This window comes from Pteropus alecto, unplaced genomic scaffold (assembly GCF_000325575.1).
Source record: "Pteropus alecto unplaced genomic scaffold, ASM32557v1 scaffold5, whole genome shotgun sequence".
Classification (NCBI taxonomy): Eukaryota; Metazoa; Chordata; class Mammalia; order Chiroptera; family Pteropodidae; genus Pteropus; species Pteropus alecto.
The window spans coordinates 25041461-25064223 of record NW_006441953.1 but is presented as its reverse complement, the minus strand read 5'-3'; the positions used below and the strand labels follow the sequence as shown (position 1 = coordinate 25064223).

At 42.2% G+C, this 22763-nt stretch overlaps 1 protein-coding gene and 1 pseudogene across 3 annotated transcripts in view; one reads left to right on the top strand and one right to left on the bottom strand.

The window, feature by feature from the left end:
* The window catches only part of TAPT1 (transmembrane anterior posterior transformation 1), a 42862-nt gene that overhangs the window by 17821 nt on the left and 2278 nt on the right, over positions 1–22763 (bottom strand). Inside the window, exons 2-4 of one of the 3 annotated variants that reach the window (XM_025051780.1) lie at positions 12098–12216; positions 7026–7091; positions 1310–1472 (exon numbers count right to left, since the gene is read on the bottom strand). In XM_025051780.1, coding sequence (XP_024907548.1) covers positions 1310–1411 — 102 coding nt within the window. In that variant the 5' untranslated portion in view covers positions 1412–1472; positions 7026–7091; positions 12098–12216. Of the gene's footprint in view, positions 1–1309; positions 1473–7025; positions 7092–12097; positions 12217–21947; positions 22018–22763 lie in introns of those variants that run through there. The other 2 variants (XM_025051779.1, XM_015594997.2) reach the window with 2 other exon arrangements.
* On the top strand, positions 1790–1905 carry LOC112485620 (annotated as a pseudogene).

The following is a 22763-nucleotide window of genomic DNA, read 5'->3' as shown; positions in this document are numbered from 1 at the left end:
GACTGGAGGCGGTTCCTCTCTGGACCAGAGCCTGGGCACATCTTGGCTGCTATGCTTAAACCACATCGTCAAAGTGAGTCCACAATTTAAGTATTAATACCATTTGATCTTTTGATCAGCAGTTCATAACCCTTTTTCTTGACCTATTTCCTAATAATAGTAATAATACCACTTTGTAGAGGGCTTTGCAAATCAGGAGGCATCCAGGTCCAGTTTGGGAGTAGGGAGAAGCCCTTGTCACCTGTAACAGCCCAGAGCGAAGGCAGGGCACTGGCACCAAGAGCCACCTGACCAGCAGAAGGAGGGGAGATGGCCAGGCCCCTCTTTCTGAGACAGGGAGGGGAGAGCAGGATGGCCTGCTGCTTCACAAACTTCACCCACAGCCACCGTCTGCATCCTACCTGAGGGGGCAAAGCAAACGCACAGCATCGAGCCTAGAACAGGGAAGCTGGGGGTGGTTTGAAATCACCTCAGTCAGTGAATTTAGGAATAACCAAGATGTGAAGGGAGGCTCTCGTGGACCACAAGAGTGCAGCCTCCAGCAGAAAGGCCAGCAGCCCCCACATCGCCCTATCTGTGTACTCATTAGGAGAAATTCCTTCTTGGCTAATTTAAGATAGGCGGTCCTTACTTATGCTCCTTTAAAGTAGTATTAAAAAATGCAATTTGAATCTCAAAAATTTATTATATAATGTAGGGTAGCTTACTATTTGAAAAACTTAAGATTCTGCTTATAAAGAAAACACTGTTTTGCTTTGCTAATATATATATAAATACAGATTTTCACATCCTGACTTTTTTAAAGTGAGATATATTAAAACTGTAAATACTTGGAGAAATTAGGAAACATTTTTACTTGCTCTCTATAAAAATGTCAAAGCAATTTAAAATATAAATTATAGCAAACATATATATAATTCTAACATTTTCTTCATAATTTTTAACGTTCTAACAAAAAGTAGACATGGTTTTCCAATGAGTTTGCAAAGCAAACTTCTCTACCAATTGACAATTCACATGCATTCTCAAGGGCACTGATGCCTCGGTAGCAGGAATCCTTCTTCCCTACTTGAAGACCATGCCCTGACCTGCTACCCTGAGTGTCCAGGACCAGCAGCACAGGCACCAGGTCGTTAGAAAGCCCAGACCTACTATACCAGAATCTGCATTAACAAGGTCCCCACGTGACTGGGCAGACACAGAAGGCCGGAAGCACCCTGAGTAGAGCTGGCAGGAAAGCACTCTGTACAGCAAGCCCGTGCGGGTGGGGGCTGGACTGAGCGGGCAGGTACAGGGGGGTCCTGCTCACCTCCAGCATGTTGTAGATGATGTAGAGCTTGATGACTGACTGCCCCCTGATCAGGTGATACATCATGGAGTAGTCGACATAGTGCATCATAAAATAGCACATGACCAAAATGACACCCTTCAAAATGTCACACACCTGGGCAGGCTGAAGTAAGCGTCTGTCTCTGCAACATATAAGTAATAAAAATATGAGTTTTACTTTATAAATTCTTGAAATAATCTTTATTAGACATATGCTGGCATACAAAGGCAATGAAAATTGGGTCAATCTTTTAAAAACTTCAAACTAACAAAAAATGTCATATAACTGAGTACTCAACAGTGTGAAATTTTCTGCCCAAGTACAGAATATAAAGATGTTAAACCAGAATTACTATTAGAAATGGGCAACCTGGACGTGGTTCCATAGTGTAGCGGTTAGCACGTCTGCTTTACATGCAGAAGGTCCTGGGTTCGCGCCCCAGTGGAGCCACGATCCATGGTCTACGGCCATGCCACCCTGTACAAGCCCGATGTCTGATCTTGGAAGCTAAGCAGGGTCAGGCCTGGTTAGTACTTGGATGGGAGACCACCTAGGAAGACCAGGTGCTGTAGACATAAGGAAGACCAGGTGCTGTAGGTATTAAAAAAATAAATAAATAAATAAGGGATTGTAAGCGGACAAGGTCCTTGCAATCTGTGAGGTCAACTAAGGGTTGCATAATAATAATAATAATAATAATAATAAAAAGAAAGAAATGGGCAACCTTGACAAGTGAGCACAGAGGGCAGATGTCTGCGGACAGAGAAGTTTAAAGCAATGGGCATCCAAGACTGTGACATAAGCCTGTAACCGCCTCGTGAAGCCCATGAGTGAGAAGATGATAGATCTAGTAAAAGGATCTAAGCAGTGCAGCAAAAGCCCCTAAAAATAAGGGTGATAGAAAGTGTTTACTCTTAGAAGGATTATTGAAGACTTTATTTAATATATATGCCTTACTGTTAAAGTGTGCAGCTGAAACTTACTGGATTTCATTAACCGGTGCTGTAGACATAAATAATAATAATAATAATAAAAGAAAGAAATGGGCAACTTTGACAAGTGAGCACAGAGGGCAGGTGTCTGCGGATAGAGAACTTTAAAGCAATGGGCATGTAAGACTGTGACATAAGCCTGTAACCGCCTCGTGAAGCCCAGAGGCCGGCTGGATCAGCCTTTTTAACACAATGTTTGCATCTCATGCACGTTGTTCTGTACTTTGTCCTGTTTACTTAGTGGCATAATGTATTTTTCCATATCGGTTCTAAAGCCCATGTTACTATGGTAGTGTGATGTCCCCCTGTGTGGATGCACTGTAATTTAACGTATCACGGACAGATTTCCAGTCTCTTGAAACTACAAACCACGATGCAATACATATGTCACGCCTCATATGGGAAAGTGTATTTGTAGAAAAAATTCCAAAACTAGAATTCATGACATTTTGGTGGAAGCAGCGGAACTGCCCTCCACGGGGGTTGTACCAGCTTACACGACAGCCAGAAGCACACGAGAGAGCTGGCAGCCCCTGTGCATCGATTCAGTGTTTGATCAACTCCTGGCTCTGTGCCAATCCCAGTGGTGAAAAATGGTATGTAGTATAGTTTCAATGTTAATTTCTCTCATTAGCAGAACTGATGTCTTCTTAACGTATTTAAGCTATTTATGTTTTCTGCGAATTCTCTCCTTACATCTTTTTCTTATTGGTTTGTAGGATAGCTTTTATATTATAGAAATTAGCCCTCTGTGACAGGAGACGAAATAGTTTTTTTCCTAATAATATGAGCAGAATCGTGCCTTACTTGAGGTCAGAGTATGAAAAGCTAAACCTAAATTATGAATGGAAACATCTTACTGAGACACAGCAAAAAATATATTAGGAAAGAAGACACTTAGGGTTTCTTTCACCGGATATAAACTCCTGAGAATGGGAAAGCAGCTTTCTCTGCGTCTGCTGCAGGCTGATGCCTCGAGACAGAAAATGCTCAGCCCCGTCGTGGCAGCTTCGACGTTCAGCACCATGGACCAAAGGCCCTGAACACTTTCCTGAGGAGCTGCAGAATCTCCCTTCTACCCACAGCGACAACATGCTGACACCTCCCTGACGGTGAGCTCAGCCCTTGGAGACCGTCGGAGCTATGTACTCGCTGGGTCCGGTGTCTCCAGCTACCTATTCTCTGGAGCCCCTTCCGAACCCTCGTCCACCGTGAGGTCAGTCTCCAAATGTCCTTGTGGAGCTCCACAAGGAATCTGCGTCTTCCAGGGGTTGGCAGAAGATTGTTTCACGAGGTAACGACAATGCAGGCACCACCGACTCTGAGAGCAGCTCAAACAGAAGCTCTTTCTGATTTTCTACGGGGCACACTGCACGTGGTTTTCAGTCATGAATGAATCTCATCTGCTCAGGGAGAATATGGGATGGTGCACAAGTCCTAGAAAGGGGCAAGTTCTGTGAAGACTGTCCCGGCAGGGCTAGAAGTAGATGGGGAGACACTGGGCTGAACCAATGAGCCTAGAGAGGCAGAAGAGTCAGAATTTGTCTCAGATGACATGTCTCATAAGAATTTGTCTCATAAGTTGAGTGAAATTACTCTTAGCAGGTGAAGTTTGGGGCAAAATTGCATCAAGGACAAAGCCAATCAATCTGTCATCATTCTCTGTCCCTTTTTCTCCAGTGCTGTCCCTCTCTCCAGGCAGACTCTGCCCTTTGTCCTCATGCAACCCACAGTGAGGTCATCGCTCATCTCCAAACATCTAGCCCAGAACACAGATCTCTGCCAAGGGCAATTCTCTGCCCTCACCCCCACAGGATTAAAAACGGAAGGGGGATTACAATTGTCGAGGGTTGGAGCTAAATACACTTTTAAGTCAAGCGATGAGAGGACGAGACATCTTGAACACTCCTGGACTCCTGGCCCACGTGTAACTGTCTCTTCTGCGACAGCCAAGGGGCAAACGAGGCGTCAGCGTGGAGCACGCCACCCACCTCCTCCTCCGAAGTGGGAGCGCAGCAGGGCATATGCTCAAAGTCGCAAATCACCAATAGTTGTAGGCCTCTGTGTTTAGGAACTATAGGTCGTGTTTTATGAATGAAAGAAAATAACAGGAACGAAAAGTAAGGTGGAATGCATGAATCTGCATTAGTTACCAAAATGACCTTGATAACTAACTAAAGTAGAAAATCATACTCAGAGCTTTTGGTACTAGATTGGCATCTACTTAGTTAAGGGATCTCAGTCAAAGCAATTTTATAAGAGATAAAGGGCTATTTAATGTACATATCAATTGTGTTTCTTTATAAACACTTGCAGCAAAGGACCAATGCATCAGTAAATCTATAAAGAACTATTATATATAACACAATCACTGTTAGAAATTAGAGCTACCAAACACAGGAAATCTATATCCCAAAATAACACAATAGCATGCATTTTGAACCAAGATGATAATTAAAACTTTTAAATTAAGCATAAACAATTTCAGTGAACTTTATCTTGCCTAGGATTAAACCAAGTTGTACAAACAACAGAAAACTGTGTAAACACCTTATGCTACAATCCAGTCACTAGGTGATAGGTACCATTCTAAGTGCTTTGCCTACAGCCAGTTTAGTTCTCACAATAATCCTGTGAGGAGGGTACTATCGCCATCGCATTTTACAGATGGGGCAAAGAGCGGTCACAGGCGCCTGCAGCCGGGCAGCTGACGCAGTAAGGGCTGGGGCAGGGCGTGAACTTGGCAGCCTGGCTCCAGAAGGCAGGCTCTTCACGACCGTCCCGCACTTCCGACCTTTCTTTAAAAGGAATTTAAACTTACAGGAATCAACTCAGTACCTTTTATCTTTCAGCATAATTTAATATTCTGTATCACCATATTATCTATTTGGAAAAATTATTGTGCTAAAAAACAAACATATTTATTATCTTGGCTCTTTATTTCTAAAAAGAGAAAACACAGGACAATGGACCACTGAGTCCACTGCTTTCCATGCACTCCCTACTCCGGTGAAAATCTTCCATCACAGCTGGTTGCTACAGAGTATTATTCAAATAAAAAATAAAGGAAGCAGAACTCTTAAGAAACAAAGGTCATGTTTTCATATAAATGTACCTGTGAATGAAAAGATTAAAAAAATAAAATTGTTTGTAAGTTGGCATTTTAAAAGACATCTGTATGTGCCATAGGCTCTCTGAGTAAACGCCTAACCTCAAAACACGTTCACCTGGTTTATAACATCTTGAACCAGTCCCAGTATTTGTTTTCTCCCCTGCTAGGATATTTTTAGATGACAATCTGATAAGCATTTCCAACTCCAGAAGAAGCTAATCCACAGCCCTGCTAATCAACTCTAAATTGGCTTTTGAACAATACATTCAGGCCAAAGTTCTTCCTTATAAATACCTGGTAAACAGCAGTTACTGGAAATTCATTTCGCTAATGCTGAAAACCCCATACGAAGGCATAAATAAGTGGAGTAAGCTGTTGCACACTTACTGAAAAACACACTAATCTAATTTATAGGCTGGCTATGAGTCACTGCAAGACAAGTCATACTAAACAAGGTATTCACCAGAACTCAGAATTTAAAAAAAATTTCAAGTTAAAGCAGTCTTCCAGAACCCAAACTTTCTACATTTCTAAATTTTATCTTTTACTCATTCAAATCTTTCCATTGGATTTGTACAATCACCGACTGAAGCGTTCCTGTTTCAGAGGGCTCACAAATGCATGGGAACAGAACAATATAGCAGGTATAGAAGATCAAGGGTAAGCTTTTTCCTCCCTCTCTTTAGAGGAAGATAGTATGCTAAGATTAAAGTAAAAACTAGTCTTGGACAGAAAGATCAAGAAGGAAGAAGAGACAACACAAATGAGCTCAAGAGAAATGGGGTAAGACCCTGCCTAGTTCATTTTCAAATTGGTGTTGAAACATGCCAAGGTATCAGTATGACATTTCATTATAAAACACACAGGCTGGATCTTTCTCTCTCTCTACCTCCTTTCACATTTTAAACTATTTGTGGTATCATGGAAAGAATGAAGAAATATAAAAATTACTGAAATAAAAAAAAGTAAAATGTTAAATATGGTTACAATTATTCAAAGAGAAGTCTCTTTATAATTTTAAAGTTAACTGGAATAAAGTATTGAGATTAAGATGTTTTCCTTAATTAGAAAATTGAAAATTTTAAATCTTAAGTTTTCATGACATATGATAAAAAAATAATTACTAAGTGTTTAAACTGAATGATTAGAGTTTTCCTTGGGCTTTAAAATAATTTCAAACCATATTAGAAAAAAAAGTAACTGGCTTGATAAAGCTACGCTGGGTGTTTAGAGCGATGCAAAATAAAAACTGCGCATGTGGAAGGGACGAAGCTCAACTGACTGCTGTGGCGTTCGGGACAAAGTGGCTGCTGCGAAGTCTGGACCGACACGTGTGCGTGAAGATTGTTTACTGAGCGATTTTTCCCACGTCGGGTGAGATCACGATCAGGGTCAAAGCCTGAGTGAACGTGGACGGAGCTTCGCCGCCGAGCGAGGGTGGGAAACCACACACACTCCCTCAGGATGGTCCACCCCGGATGGGCGGGTGGGTCTGCCTGCGCTGGGCTTTTTAATCATTATAATTAAAATTTGTTTGTACTGATGTCAATGTGGCCGAGAGTATAGAAGGAAAAATCAGGGTTTTACTCACCACAAGGAGTCCCTGTGACACCACATTCCATTCTATAAAGGAAGTGAAAGTGCTCCTCCCTTCGGTCTGATTCACGAGAGAGAAAGAAAGAGAGAAGGTTGTAATGTTGCTACGCTACTCAGAGCGTCATGGCGAGGAAACGGGACAACACAACTCGATGTTATGAAGACTCTCTAATCAAACAAATATACTGCTCTCTACAGATCAGCCACTCAGGTCTGCCCTGGTAGGAAGAAATGACAGACGCACCTGTTTCCCCGGGGGAAGTAACCTAGTGCTCCCCCCATCTGTGCCACAGGGGGTGGCGTGAACCTTCCAGGCCCAGGTTAAGGCCTGTGTCTGAAAAGAGGAAAATCTACCAAGTGTGTGTGTGAACTACCTCAGTCTTAGGTGGAACTATCTTGAAGGAGGTAAGGCACAGAGAGGAAACACAATGGGTTAAGAAACTCTCAAGCATTTTACATTCATCATTCTTCTGGGAGACAAAAGCTTTCTTATAAGGTAAACTCTCAAAAGAAGAAGACACTAATTGCCTCTTAAAAAAAGTCCAAGAAGCCTCAAATAAGAGTTATGTCTAAAACCATGGCATCTCAGAAAACTGGCTTGCACATATACATTTACTCTAATAGTAAAAGAAAACGACTCTAGCATCTATTACTTAAGCCTACTCAACACTTATTACTGTCTAATATGTCTTAAAAGTTTTCAGAAGTAACTATCAGTTCTTGGCACCAGATAGTATCATTTTTCTCTATATCTCCCTTCATTTTGTGACTGAGAATTCTAAAAGAAAATGAAGTCACAAGTTTTAGGAAGAAAGAGGAGTCACAAAAATTCCAGGCAAGTTAAACCTTTATACGATTGTCAATTCTTTACTTATTCTATAAGTAAAGTTGGAAAAATTATGTTTGGTATCTCTCTGAGCATAATACAGAGCAGTCTACTTTTCTAAAAAACAAAAAAATACTTTCATTCGTCCAAGAAACACAGATGCCTCATATAATGAACCAAACTTAATTCTGATTTCCATGTCATCATTAAAAAAATTACCCTAATTCAAGAAGTATCTCGAATGTTTTTCTAAAATGATACTACTCTATCTGGGAAAGAGGAAAGAAATACACAATTGAATTTGCATTTAAAGAATTTGGTTGTGCTTACTTTGGTCTATAATAAAATATCTAGAGACAAAGATTTTTCGAGATTGTTAATTCATTAGGAATAGTTCTCACTCAGTATTTTCGAGACGACCAGGGACAGATGGACACCTTTTATGGAAGCAGTGTGTTCTCTGCAGACCGCACGCACAACTACGGAGTCAAGATAATTACCCTGCAAACATCTTAAAATGAACGATATTTTAATGGTCAAAAGCTGGCAACATGCCCACCAGCAGAGCAATCATGATGAAGGCTGGGTCTCCATAAGAGCTGCAGCATCGCCCGGCTCTCAGCCTCAGCAGGAGGCAGACGGTCCTTGTGTACTTACTTAGTTGTCGCACTGCCAAAAACCAAAACCAAAACCAAAACCAAAAACCACCGCAAGTTTGGAGAAGATTTAGGAATAGGATCAAAGAATAAACTCTAAAGCAGAAAATCCGGGAGGCCGTCAGCTTTCAAAAACCTCTCGCTAATGCTGTACCAGATGTAACTCTGCAAGAAGGGAAGGCGAGACACGAATCTCAAACATGAGAAGGCGGCAATAATATTATTCTATACGAATGTGATACTGAACGAACAGTAGCAGAGACAAAAAACGGTTACTAATCAGCATCTGGATTAGTTTGGCAAATGTCCTTTCCCGCCCTCCACGGGTAATAATTTCAAAGAACTAAGAGACTAGGAAGATAGTAATTTTTTTTTTAATAGAAAGAAGACTGAAATAGAAGAGAGTGAAAACAAGAAAACAGAAAAAAAAAAAGAATACAGTCAACTTCTTTACTGGTCTCTTTAATGTCTTCTTATCCTTTTGAAAATAGAAAGTCAGACTGAAGAAAAGAGCACTTTTGCTGAAAAAGATGGAACATAATACAGCTACAGGCGAGACAAATCAAATAATCTTTAATGGGAATAGAGAATGTTGGAAGAAAAGCTATAAGAAGGCAGAATTTGGCTATTTCTAAATAATAATTTTGTAAAAATAAAATGTATTTTTATATTCTTAAAGTATTTAAGTTGTTAGATGTGATATTAACCATAGCTTTCTTGATATAATTTTTCACATTATATTTTAAGTTTCAAATATTTCAAGTTTGATACTTTTAAAAATAATGCTCAAAAAGACATTGTTTTCTAAATTGACAAAGAAAATATAAATTGCAACCCACATTACTGTAAACACCAGTTACTCAATTTTGATGAAGCAAACAGTAGGCAGCATTATCATATTATGTAACCTAGCCTACACTTGCACAGAATATTCAAAATTGCTGAAGTTCTGTTGTATAATTTTAACTGCATTTCATATTTTATATATAGCGTATATTTATTAGCGACAGCATAAAATATAATTTTTCAGTTGATTCAAACTGCAGAAAAGCAAGAACTGTGTGCACACGGAAACTTAATGTGAGTCTTAAATGTAGTGACAGGCTGCCCTCTAGTGTCATTTTCGCCAAAAAACATTGAAAATAGAACACACTTTAAAAATGTTACTGAAATTAATTTAGATTGAGAAATATAAAGTAATACACAAAAATAATCATCTTCACTTTATGTGCTAAAATAGTCTTAAAACATATAGAAAAGGCTGGCTCCAGGGACCCCCTGCCACTCACGATCAAGCGCACTCGGGAGGAGAGGACTTAGAACTTCACAGCCCCCTGCAACACTTTTAGTTTTTGGAATAGAACACTGAAAGACTTCTCTAATGCTGCTGTGGTACCCTGCTTTCCCAAGTGACAAGGGACACACAGAATTGACAGTTTGGATGCCTGTACAACAAGAAGCTGGGTCTTCAAATAAGAGCCTAAAAAAAAAGAGGCCCTCGAAACCATTGCAAATCCCCACCGTCACCTACTCAGTGACCCCCGCCGTGTGTTCACATACCCACGGAAGGACCCACTCCAGGGGAGAGTCCTTAGGTTATGTATCGTTTCAATGCTTGATCTCATCATGCCAGTGGACACAGAGAACACGATACGCCTTTAAGCCACTCAAAGATGGCTAGACCACAAACTTGCCTTACAGTGTTGATTGAAGAATAACTAAAGAGTAGTCTAGTTCATAGCATAGATATGAAAATTCTTACATGACATTATTTTATGTCAGATAGCTTCACCTATCTTTATCTACATGTCCAAGTGTCCACCCTTGTCATGCAATCACACATGAAGATTTATATTTAAGTAATGTCTTATTAGATTTTTTTGTGGTCTTTTGAACAGGTAACTGAAATAATGATTTTACTGAGCTCCCAACAGCGAGAAAAGAAAATGGTATATGAGGTTAGGCTTTGCCACCATTAAAGTGCCATGCTACAAATGTCTTAAAAAAGATTCTATGAATACAGCCTCTTAAAAACCTTCCCAAAGGCATAAGGGGTGTACCTGAATGTCTTAAAGCTGATGGTAAATTCCTAAAAAGATTCTCCCATCTGATTAACATGTAATTAACAAAATATATAACATAATTCTCTCATTCTGGAAGGAAGTAAGGGGTTACAGAATGTAAAGTATCACATGTAAGAATGATCTTAATTCTTACTCTGAGCAATCTTGCAAAGAATTTTTACTCTTTACAATATGATCATCATGATCAATAAATTCTTCCAATTTATAGTAGAAAGATTTCCTCTTCATTAAAACCGAGTAAGGCCCTTTTTTATATGTTACTCAGTGCTTATTAATTATTAACTATATGCTCGTTTACTACTCTCAAAGAAAATCTTCCATAACTTTCCTTTAAAAATAAATCAACACATAATTCTATATACTGACTAATAATTTTTAACTCAGTTTCCATGGTTAAGTTATGGATAATAACTATATATTTTATATATCATGGGATAGTCATCTACTTTATAGTTAAATGACATTTCACACGCTATTATTTCAGCATTTTAAAGCTTTTTTGGAATAAAATGTACTTAGGAAAATGATACATGTTAGAAATGTAACTTGGGCAACTATGCTAAGAACTATGTAATAATGGTACAGGGAGTGGGCTACACAGAGTGGAGACACGTTGACATAACTACACGAAAAAGAAAACTAAAGTCCAAGCTTCTTCTAACCTCAAAATTCACGTAAGCTTAGCATTTTCATTTTACTGCTCCTAGTTTTGGTGAAGAAAGGGAAGGGAACTAACCTCTGTGAGCCGGGAACTCCTACACTGGGCATTCTTTTTACACCCCCCAATTTCTGTGGTAAAAGATGCTGGGCTCCCAACATCCCCTTTCTACTGATGGGGGAACCAGCTTCGAGAAGTCAAGTAGCTGCTCACAACTCACCAGCCAACCAGTGCTGCCTCAGGCTGTCTGGTCCCTCCCACTCAGACAAGGGTCTTCAACAGGTCTGCCCTCTCACAAATTAGAGGGAGACTCACCTGTCATCAGTCACTGAGGCTCCCTAGGCCACTAAGACCGTGACTCTCAATGGCATGGAGGAGGAACCCCTGCAGTAAGGGCTCCTTAGGAGATTCTTATACCTCCTGCACCCCAGCCTAGAACTCAGCCCCCCTCACTTTACAGATGATGCCCAGGTGGCCAAGGGACTTCGAGAAAGTAAAGGTGCAGGGCGAGGCAGCACCGTGGCGATGAGGCCCTTCCTTCTCTCTCAGCTCCTGGCCCCTTCTACGCTTCCTACACGTAGCTTCCTGCGTCAGGAACATTCATTTACTGGCCAAAGCAAGGTTCTGGTTCAAAATCACTCAGAAAATAAATGTACGTTACAAAGTACAAATATTATATAAACATATATTTATCAAAAAGACAAACAGCATTATTTGTGAATGAAAGTGTATGAATTATCCCTATTCTGCAAAGACTGTCCATGTCATTATTTAGTTTAACAACCACTAGTAGTAAAAATGATTTAAACATCTAAAATAGTTCATAATCTTATTTATACTCACCTTAAGCCATAGCAAGGCAGAGTGAAGAGCCTGAATAGTGCCAGGAAAACTCGTAAAGGAAGCAGGGTGAACACGTACAGAAATGCGTCCAGGCACAGGAAGATCCCAAACACCATGAGCTGGATGTTAAGAGAGAAGAAAACAAAACAAGACGTAAAATAAATATTCTGTCAATAATTATAGATGAAAATTTCAAACAAGGAATTTCTACACTTGGTGGGAAATTCATTTCTCGTAACTCAGATATGGGAATAACAAGTTAATAGTTCTACCTGTGTATATGAGCCATATTTTAATGAAAAAAAAAATTCTTTTATAAAGTACAAATCTGTACTTCTCCAGAGCCTTTGGTTTACCACTTTCAGAAGTCAATTACTCAAGACAAGTTGCCCTTGACCACAGCTTCAAAACACCTGACGTGGCTTTCTGAGCACTTGCTCAAACTTCCAAGATGTTGCAGACAACCTTTGGATAAAGCCTTTTAACTCTAACTATACTCTTTATAATTCTGCTATTTCCTGTGTCATGGGTGGGAAAGACTGAAATATACATTGTATTAAAATATTGTTTGTTAAAATATGTAAAATTCCTTCTGAATACAGCATTTCATGTGCACTTGAACGTGCCGTATTCAGAAGGAATTATTCTCAACTGGAGGAGTAGCTGCTAATGTTTGCATCTCTCCCACTTTCTCATGCACTTACCACATCCTTCCTATTTTTTGTAACATTGTACATTTTTACCTGTTAAATGTAAGATTACATTTCATTGGAGGGCGGAGTCTTTTGATGCCTTGGAGAAGTAGCCACATCCAGGCTACCAAACTCTAACTTAAGAGTGGTGACTTCCTGTATATCTGACACACAAGCATGGTACTATGTGTATGCCCTCACACATAACACTCTAAGTATCCTTAGTCAATGAACTGTCCTACATAAATATATTCAAGTTAAAATCCACAGTTACAGATAGAATTGTGACCCTTCCTCCCCGACCCTCAAAAATTCCTATGTTGAAGTCCTTATCCCAGGACCTCAGAATGGGACTGTACTTTGAGATGGGGTCTTTAGAAGTAGTTACGTTAAAATCTGGTCCTCGGGGTGGACTGTAAATGCGGTATGGCTGGTGTCCGTATTAGAAGAGGAGATACGGACACAGACACAGACTAAGGGAAGATGACCCAAAGACACAGGGAGAAGACGGCTGTCTAGCAGCCTAGGAGAGGCCTTAGAAGAAACCAGCTCGCTAATGCCTCGATCCTAAGACTTCCAGCCTCCAGAACTGTGATTTAAGCCACCCATCTGTGGTACTTTGATACAGCAGCCTTTGTAAACTAATAGCACACCTTTAAAAGAAGGATAAACTTTATTAATTTTTTGCAAGCTGTCTCAAAAACATATTTCTCATACATATGGAAATATATATATATGTATCTCCAGATAAAAATATTCAGAATATAGAGGCCCTAACAGCTTTTTAACGAGTTACTCATTTCGAACAATAATGAATGCACACTGCTAAACCGCTGCCACATGCTCCTTCCATTTCCCTCCACGACCGCGGGCCAGTCAGCTACCCAGCTCTGTCGCCAGCGCAGTCAGAGTCACAGTCTTGTACGTTTCCCTGTTTTCACACAATTACACACAAAGGAGTGTGGTAGAACAGGAGTCCCCAAACCCCAGACTGCAGACCGGTATAGCCTGTGGCCTGTTGGGAACCAGACCGCACGGCAGGAGGTGAGTGGCGGGTAGGCCAGAGGGGGAGTCAGCGAGCAAAGTTTCATCTGTATTTGCAGCTGCTCCCCAGCGCTAGCATCACCGCCTCGGCTCCACCTCAGACCATCAGGCATTAGATGCTCACGGGAGCACTGGTCCCTGGTGCTAAAAAGGTTGGGGACCGCTGCTGCAGAAGACTGAACACAGTCCACGTAAAGCTGCTGGTCATTATTTACTGCTCTCCTGACAATGGTCACTGGGAAGTCTTTGCCTGTTTGCTGGCGGACGGACGCACTGCAAAGGCAGAAACTGCTAGAAGCCCGACGTTCCTAGAGGTGTTTCAGCGTGTACATGCGGGGAAGAGGAGTAAGCAGCTGTCTTTCCTGTGACCTCACACTGGGGATGAACACATTGCTCATTCATCCAGCATCCACTACTCTGCTGATATGAGCCGAGTCACATGCTGGGCCTGGCGGGCACAAAGCCAGGCAGGACTCCGGGATGAGGTTCCTGCCCCCAGTAAGCTTATTCAAATTTCAGCAGAGACACCAGCATGGAGGTAAAGAAGGTCAAAGTCATGGTAACAGTCCTATGACAGATCTAAGGATACAGGGAGCAGCGGAGCCCTGGAGAGAAAATGGCCAGCCCGGCTTGGGGAGGTTTAGAAACAGCGCCAGGGAAGAGGAGCCCCTTAATGACATCTGAGAAGACTATACGACTTCAGGGTGGGCGGGCAGAAGTGGGGTTTTTTTAGGGAGCTCTCTGGGGGAGGAGCAAGAGCAGGGGTGGGAGGGGGCCGGAAAGTAACTACGAAGAAGAAAAGCGCAGTCACCTTTCTCTGTGGCTTAGGGGAATGTGCGCTTCGTTGTTTATGGCGAACACGAGGAACTGAAGTCTGATGGGGCTGCCCTCCACATTTTAAACCAGCCCAATAAACTCAGTGGGCAAACGATCATTTCACACTGGAGCTGTCGAAACAACAGACACCAACATGGAAGGGAAGCAAAGCAGGCGACTGAGACCTGAGGAAGTGGGTGGGTGGAAGCACTGGCAGATGCGAGGACACACGACACACAAGCCAGCGGCATGCCTTTCGGGGTCTGAAATGTGGGGAAGTGACCCAGTTACTGTCCTGACTGTTCGAATTTCACATTTTCTCATAAGGTGCAGCATTCCTTTAAATTCTTTACAGATAAAAATGAGAAAACTTCCGAAAAAAGTGAACAGGATGTAATCCTGAACAGTCATCCTTCCTTGACCGCGGTAAGAAGCTGGTGCTGAGTGTGCGGGGCTGGCGCCCTGCCCGGGCGGTGAGGGTGTGGGGGTGTGTGGCGGGGTAAGCCCAGCGGTGACCGCGTCTCTCATTTCACCTGCGGTGACCCAGGAGTCTGCGGGGCTGTGCGAGAATGCCTCCTACGCCTGTGATCCTCCGGGCAAGTGGCACGTGCTTTCTTCTTAACCCTCCTAATGGCCTCACAGAGGCTGACCGCTGCCCAAGGCCGTGGGCCACGGCCAAGGTGCTGGCGTTCACGCCCTGTCTGTCTGACCCGAAACCCCACCCTCCCTCAAGCCATGTGAGCTGGGAGAAAAGGTCTTCCTTGCTGTTTTTAGTAGGCACAGGGGTCACTTTCTGTGGGCTAACTCATCTTTTGACAGTTGGCCTAGTCCTATCAAAAATGCAAAAATAATAAGCATTTAATGAATCTAACTTACAAAAGACATAAAAATTTCATGTTATGATTTACCATTAGCTTTGAAAACGTGTCATTAAGAATTAAAAGCTTTGAGCATATATTACGAATGAGAATGAGTACTTTCACGTCTTCAGTTAATTTGTATGGCACCTTGACAAAATGGGCAATTACTATTTCCTTTTTATTTAAACCAAATAAGCATAAAGTATTCAAGCAGTCTTAAGTAACGCCTAATGAACACTTCCCCGGAAGCACATGAAACAGTGTCGTAGGCCACTGTGTCTCCTTTTTGAGAGACAGACAGCTCCTGCCTTCGAGAGCCAACCAAAATTTCAAAATAAGTAAAATGCTGTGGCTAAAATTAAAGCAACACACTTTTGGAATGTGCTTCCTTAAATCGCAGGTGAAAATCTGTCCTCTTCGTTGAGTCACGGCCTGCGTCTCGGGTCCCTGTCCCTGTCCTGTCCCATTTCTCCCTTTCTCTCCACGCCTCTGGTATGGCCCTTCCAGGCTCGCCTGGCCTCATCCACCTTGTAGAATGTGGCACCTCACTTGACAGGTATCTCACCTTTTGGGGAGCGGTCCTATAATGAATATGTCAGTGCTCTGAACTGGCTATTACATAAATAACAAAAAGCAGAAACTCAAAATATAGCGAAGAGCCAAAGCATAATGAAAATGCCTGAGAAAGAAATCATTTTTGGCTTTTCCTGGAAGGCAAGATGCTACACAAGGTTTTATGTGAAGACTCTCCAGGGCTAACCCTCATTCTCTGACTTGTCTCTCTCTTTTTCTCTAATCAGACGTCTGGTGGACAGCTCTAATGTGGCGGACACTGCAACAGCTAAACAAAAATATGTCCACTTTCAAGAAGGTCAGAGTCTTGCAAAGAAGCTTAGTGCCCGAAGAAGACGATTCAAGTTCTAACCACAACCCACAGTTAAAAATACACTTTACGTTGCAATTCATTACACACACACACTCATACACACACACAAAAACCCCAAAGTAAAGTTTCGCCAAAACAATACTTTTAGTCTGTGAAATACCGGCTGATATTTTCTATGTCCCTTTTTAAAAACAATGCAGGTCTCCCTAAATTCACGACGCACTAAAGGTGGTAAGCCACCGTCTGACAAACAGGTCCTGGAACAGGCGGGCCAGCTGGAACTCAGTTCCCTCCCTGGCCAGCCACCAGCCACCACAGGCAGTGAAGCCGGTCTGAAGTACCTACAGGGAGCTTTGCAGAAAGCACGAGAGCGGGAACCACTGGGAAGGTCATCGTACAAAAACAAACGAAAAGCGCTGTGTTACAAACTGCAGCTCTTCTGTTTCACTCTCAGGGCAGAGATTTATAATAATGTACATGAAAAAATAATTGTTTCAAAATAATCCTCTGCTTAACTAATGAGGTAGGTCTTAAGATTCTTCTTTGGAATTAAAAAAATCTGTAAGTGCAAACGATCAAAAGACAGAAATGTTCACTGTGTGTTCGCTGGACTTCCTGTCTCATGGAAGGACTCTGGAGCCTTCTTGCGGGTACTGGGCGACAGAGCCAGGCTCTGGCTGGGTACCGTGCATGCGCCCTTGTGCACCGCCTCGGTCCACCTTCCCCTCTCAGAGGAAAGGTGGGGGGGGCTGCCCACCCTCACTGGCGGGGCTCAGGAGCTTGCCTAGGTTGGTGAGCAGCAGAGGCAGCGCCGGACTTCGGTGGGGCTGAAGAAGGCAGGGCTCTGAAAACCGAAGCCTGTCCTACTGATGACACCTGTCACTCGACCTTCCAGTCTCAACCTCGCCATTGGATTTGGCACTATGTATTTAAAAAAGAACAAGATTCAGTGAAAGTTTTTAACATGTGAACTTCGATGTTAAGAAAACTACACAATGGCAATGATGATGTCACCCTGTAGGTCAACAAAACATCACATGACAGTGAAAATTCTCACAACCAGTTCTTAGCACATTCACTTTGAACCCACTACTATTGTTTTTAACCATTTGAGAAATACTAGCCTCAAAAGAAATAAATAAAAATGCCTGCCTCTCTCTATGGAGAATGGAGCAAGGTTTCTCAAATTGAGAAACAAAAAACTATGTGTTCCTTTTTGAGAAAAATCTCTATCCTCCTGTTAATGCCATTTGAAATTTCAAAATAAAATGTTATGGCTAAAATTAAAGCAGCACAATGATTCTGGAATAGGCCTCTTGGAACTTGACAAAGCACCTTCTGAAGATTCTGAATACTATCTTGTCCACTATGGCCGCCAAACACCGCCCCACAGCCAAGGACGTAGGTCTAGTATAAGCTGGAAAGCAGCAGTAAGGCAGGAAGGGGTGTTTCCCATCCCTTCCCCGTCTCACTCTTCATGAAAAGCTCTGCGTCCACTCCAGTAAGAGCAGAGGCTGTATCTTGCTCAGTACCACACGGGAGGATGAGAGGTCACTAGGAAGGACAGCTTCCCTGGGGAATTCACAATCTAGCGAGCTGGGCACAGATCACGTGCTAAGTGCCTGATGAACGACATGCCTGGAAGCAGGGCGGGGGGTGGGGGCGTCTCGTGGTGCGTGGGTGGGGTGGAGGGTGGCGTGGGGAAGGTGCACCGACAGCAGGGAGAAGCGGAGTCGGCAGAGACCTCGACAGGGGAGACGAGACGGGCACCGGACTTTGCCAGGCACGGTGAGGAGGGACAAGACTCCAAACGAGAAGAGGTGCACAGGTGTGACGGGAGAGGGAGGCCGTGTGCCAGAATGGAGGGACCGAACCCGCCTTAGTGACTAAGGAGCACAAACCTTTACCTGTGTTCCAGAAGTTCTTAAAGAACCCACATGTGGGACCTGTTACCAGAAGAATGTCAAGCAGAATGGGTTACCAATAAGGGAGTTGGTGAGTGACTGACTCTGAAAGCAATTACGGCAGATTCAAGGTCGTCGCTATAATAAAATAATTTTCATTCACCTGAATTCAAAAATTCATGTCCCCAGACGTCTACACTCTAGAAGGTGAACAAAGGGCTTACTGTGAGCCAGCAAGGTTACATAAAACATACGTAACCACAGAAAGCAAAGTAATTTTGATAAAAGCCTTGACAACAATTACCTTTATCTGACATATATTTAACACAGGAAACAAAGTTCTTAGAGGTAAATAAATAAATCAATTGAAGATTTTAATATGTAGAAAGACTGTTGTAGGGGCTAAAAATACTTTTCCCATCTTCTAAATTCTTCTTGTTGGGCTAATAATCAAATTAACAGAGACAGGTTAACAGAAGAAATTTACAAAGTTTACAATAGATGTACACGCCAGGAACATCCTAAGATACATGACCTGAAACGCACTGGGCAGTTGAGGTTTACAAGCCATTACAAACAAAGAAGAAAGCGGGCAGCAGGGGTCTGAGATTTCAAAGAAAACAGGCCATTCACAGGTAGCCGAGGAAGAGCAGAACACACCGGGCAGGCAAATTCTTGCTAGGCAACCTAGAAATAGTGGGGCTGGGGTGGGGGGTTCCTACTAAGGCTGAGGTGAGCATGTCTAGAGTCCCTTTCAGGAACAGGCCTTTCCGTCTGAATCTCTTAGGCGGGAAAGGCAGGCGGTGGGGGCATCAAATGCTCTGAGTCTTTTTCTCTTAATAACCAGCTTGAAATAAATATTCCAAAAGGCACAGTTTGGGGTAGCAACACTGGTCCCCTTCACAATCCACATTGCAAGGTCCTGAGACTTTCTTGCTTTTCTTATTTCCAACCCATGTTGAATGGTGTTATAGTCTAAGCACTTGACCTACATTAATTAATTTAATCCTCACAACCACCCTGGAGCCAGGGACCATTACTTGGTATTTTTCAAGGGACACACAGGGCTGTGATGCTCCTGCTATGAGACTGGAATGGTGCACGAGGCTGGCAGTGTCCCCAGGACCCTATGGCACATCTGAGTGACACTAAGGAGCACAGGTCTTAGTGACTACTCAAGGCTACCATCATACATCTCGGTGCAAATCCTGTTTTTTGGGCATGATCAGTAGCACTACAGCAGGCAGAGGACAGTTAAAAAGGACAATAATATAGTCTGGGTGAGAGATCACAATGGCCTGATATAGCAAATAGAGAGAGAGAGGAAAGGAGAAATTTAAGATCGCTTCCAAAGCTAATGTGACAGAAATAAGATACTGATTCAAAAAGATAAACAGAGCCCCACAGTGCTAAGTTCACAAATTGTCTTTTAGATGCATTGATGAATAGGGCAGAGGCCTGAAGACATGGCCAGCTCGTCCTAGAACTGTCTGATGGGTTCTACATGCCCGCCAGGTAGCAGGGCCTACAGCAGACCCAGAAGGGCCTGCTTGTTGGGGCCACTTCCCCATCACCTCTAAGCCGGCCTCTGGAGCAGGCTACTGGTGTTGCTGCCCAATTGGCCCTGTCTCCTAGCATTAAGAAGGATATGAGGACTACAGAAGGAACATGGAAGCTGCTGTCACCACGTCCACGAGCAGGGGCAACGAGCCTCAGAGAGAAAGGGAGGCACACCGGCCAAGGCCGCTGACACTCTGTGATGTGCGGCTCCCACGGCTTTCCTGCTTCTCAGCAGCTGCGTGGTGGGCCATCCGAGCGAGGCGGGTGAGTCACAAACGAGAGCCGCATGCTGAGCATAATTTAGAGGGATGGTTCCCCAAACATGTTTTCATGGAATCAGACACTGAGCAGGATGCCCAAGAAATCACTGCCATCAACACTGGTCTGAGACTCTGCTGGTTTCACCATGAAATCCCAGGGCTGTTTTACTGAATTAAAGGTGGACCTATGGCTGTGACTACACTTTCTTAACATATAACTTACACCGAGAAACAACAAAACGCTTTATGTGACATTTGGATTAAGTTCATTATTTTGGAAGGAACTTTTGAATTACTTCTGTAACCGCCTCTGATCCTCAAACAAGCGGAACTCAACTCAACTAGATCCGTAACGTTTCCCTTTCTGCGAATCTTTCCCTTTCACTCCTGTTCCCTCTGTTCCTCACGGGCAAACTCGCTCGCAGAGTCAGGGACCGTCAGCGCTCAGGAGGACCTCGTCCAACCTTCTAACCTCACACGAAGAAAATCAAAGCCAAAGAAGGTTCAAGGCCTCTATCAGGCCACTGGGCTATTACCTGCAGACCTGAGAAGTGAAGCTAAGGGCACTGAATCTTGACCCCAAATAATCCGCTGTGTGACAGTAACCTTTCTCTTTCAATAATAACAGCAGTCTGTGCCTAAAAATAACAATATCTTATACTTACAGCAATACGTGTATCAACAACCTGACAAATTTAAAGTTTACAAATAAAAACTCACTGGATTCTTAAGACAACCAAATAATTCCATTTAAGACTGATAAGTTGAATTCAACTTTTAAAAATAATGTATTAAATAATATAATGTATAAAACATCGTAACAACGAAATAAAGGATTGCCCAAATCATAGAATTATCAATTAAATTCAAAAATGTATTTTCATTTTAGTTTTAACTTTTTTGATAGGCAAGCTTACATAAACATGTAACCACAGAAAAGTAATTTTGATAAAAAGCTTTATAATAATCACGACCTCTGACATGAGGAACACATTTCTTGGAGGTAAATCAATGAACTGATTTTAATTTGAGGAAAGATCGTGCACATGCAAAGAGTTGAGATTTTCTTGCTTCTCTTATTTCCAATCCACGTTGAACATTGCTAGACTAATTTTCAGAAGCATACCTCTCAGGGGTGGCTGACCCAACCACCATTCTCAATCTGTTCCTCCTTTTGTTGGAACAGCGTAACATTCGCTGTCCTTTGTGTCTGGGGACGCCTGTGTAACTCAGTTGGGCCAATAAGACATAAGCGGAAAGGTATGCTGAGGTACTTCTGGGAAAGCTTTGAATCCTTTATAAAAGGGACAGTCAAAAGGGTGGAACTGTCCACCTCCTCTTTTCTGATTATAACGCAGATGTAATGCCTGAGGTTGCAACTGTCATCTTTCTATTAAAAGGCGATAAGCAAGAGGACTAATAGCCAACGTGCAACGATGGCAAATAAAAGATAAAAAGGACTAGAGTCCATGCTGGCTTCATTGATCTTCTGGAATAACCGCGATCTCCCACCTTTAGACTTGTTAAAAAAAAAGAATCTTATTTGTTTAAGTCACTGTTAGGTAGTCCGTTATATACACAGCTAAAAATATTCCTGGGAAATACAGTTTAATAATTTCCTTCCAAAGCTTGTTTGTCTAACTAAACTCCTTAGCTCAACCACTCAAAGTACCCTGGATCCAGCCTCTCCTTCCAGTGTACCTGGCCCTTGTATGCACCTAACAATGTCCCACCTTGGGATCGTCCTGGCATACCCTCCCCTCCCCCCACACACGCCCTATGATGCACATACAAAATCCACCTCTCCCTCTTGTCACCCAGCCAGTACCGTCGCGAGTCGTACGTCTGTCTCCATACTTCCACATATAAAAGTACCTGGAACGCAGTAAGTACTCGAAACAAAGACAGAAAATAAATACGTGAATAAGTGATCTGTATTTCTTTATATCAGCATTAAAATATATGAGGCAATTTTAGAAATTACTATGATGAGTATTTTTTTTAACTGTCTCCTGCAGTTTTGGCTTCATACAGCTGATAAAATTAGTCCTGGACAAAAATCAGGGATTTTTTTACATTTTAAACAGGTTCAGTAAGAGATACTTAGTTGACCTTTCTCTTGACTTTAAAGTATAAATATTAATTAACATGTTTTATAGTATTTACAACCCCTGCAGACGCAAGTGCTCTTTAATTATCAAGTCTCTCTTCCTCAAAAGGCAAGGTGAAAATACAACATTCACCAAAAAACGAGAACAAAAATGAGTAAGGTATTATATATTAGAATAGACTATGTAAACACACACACAAAAAACAATAAAAAATAATTTAGATTAACATGAATGACTAAATAGTCTCTCAACTCCTTTAATAAAAGCCTGAAGTAAAGCCCTATTCACATAAAGCACAGGCCTTAGAGGAATCAGAATGAATTCATGCTGTTATGAGAGACATTTAAGCCTGGAATTAAAATGAAATCTACTTCTTTCCTCTATGTTTCACTTAAAAGTTTAGAAGAAATTGCTCTAAACTGAAATATATGGCTTCCTTTCATGCATTTTAAACAAGAAAGCTTCTCAAGTATTGTCCTGGGAGACAAAATCAAACTTTCCTAAATAGGCCTGAAGCGACAGCCTCTCTCATG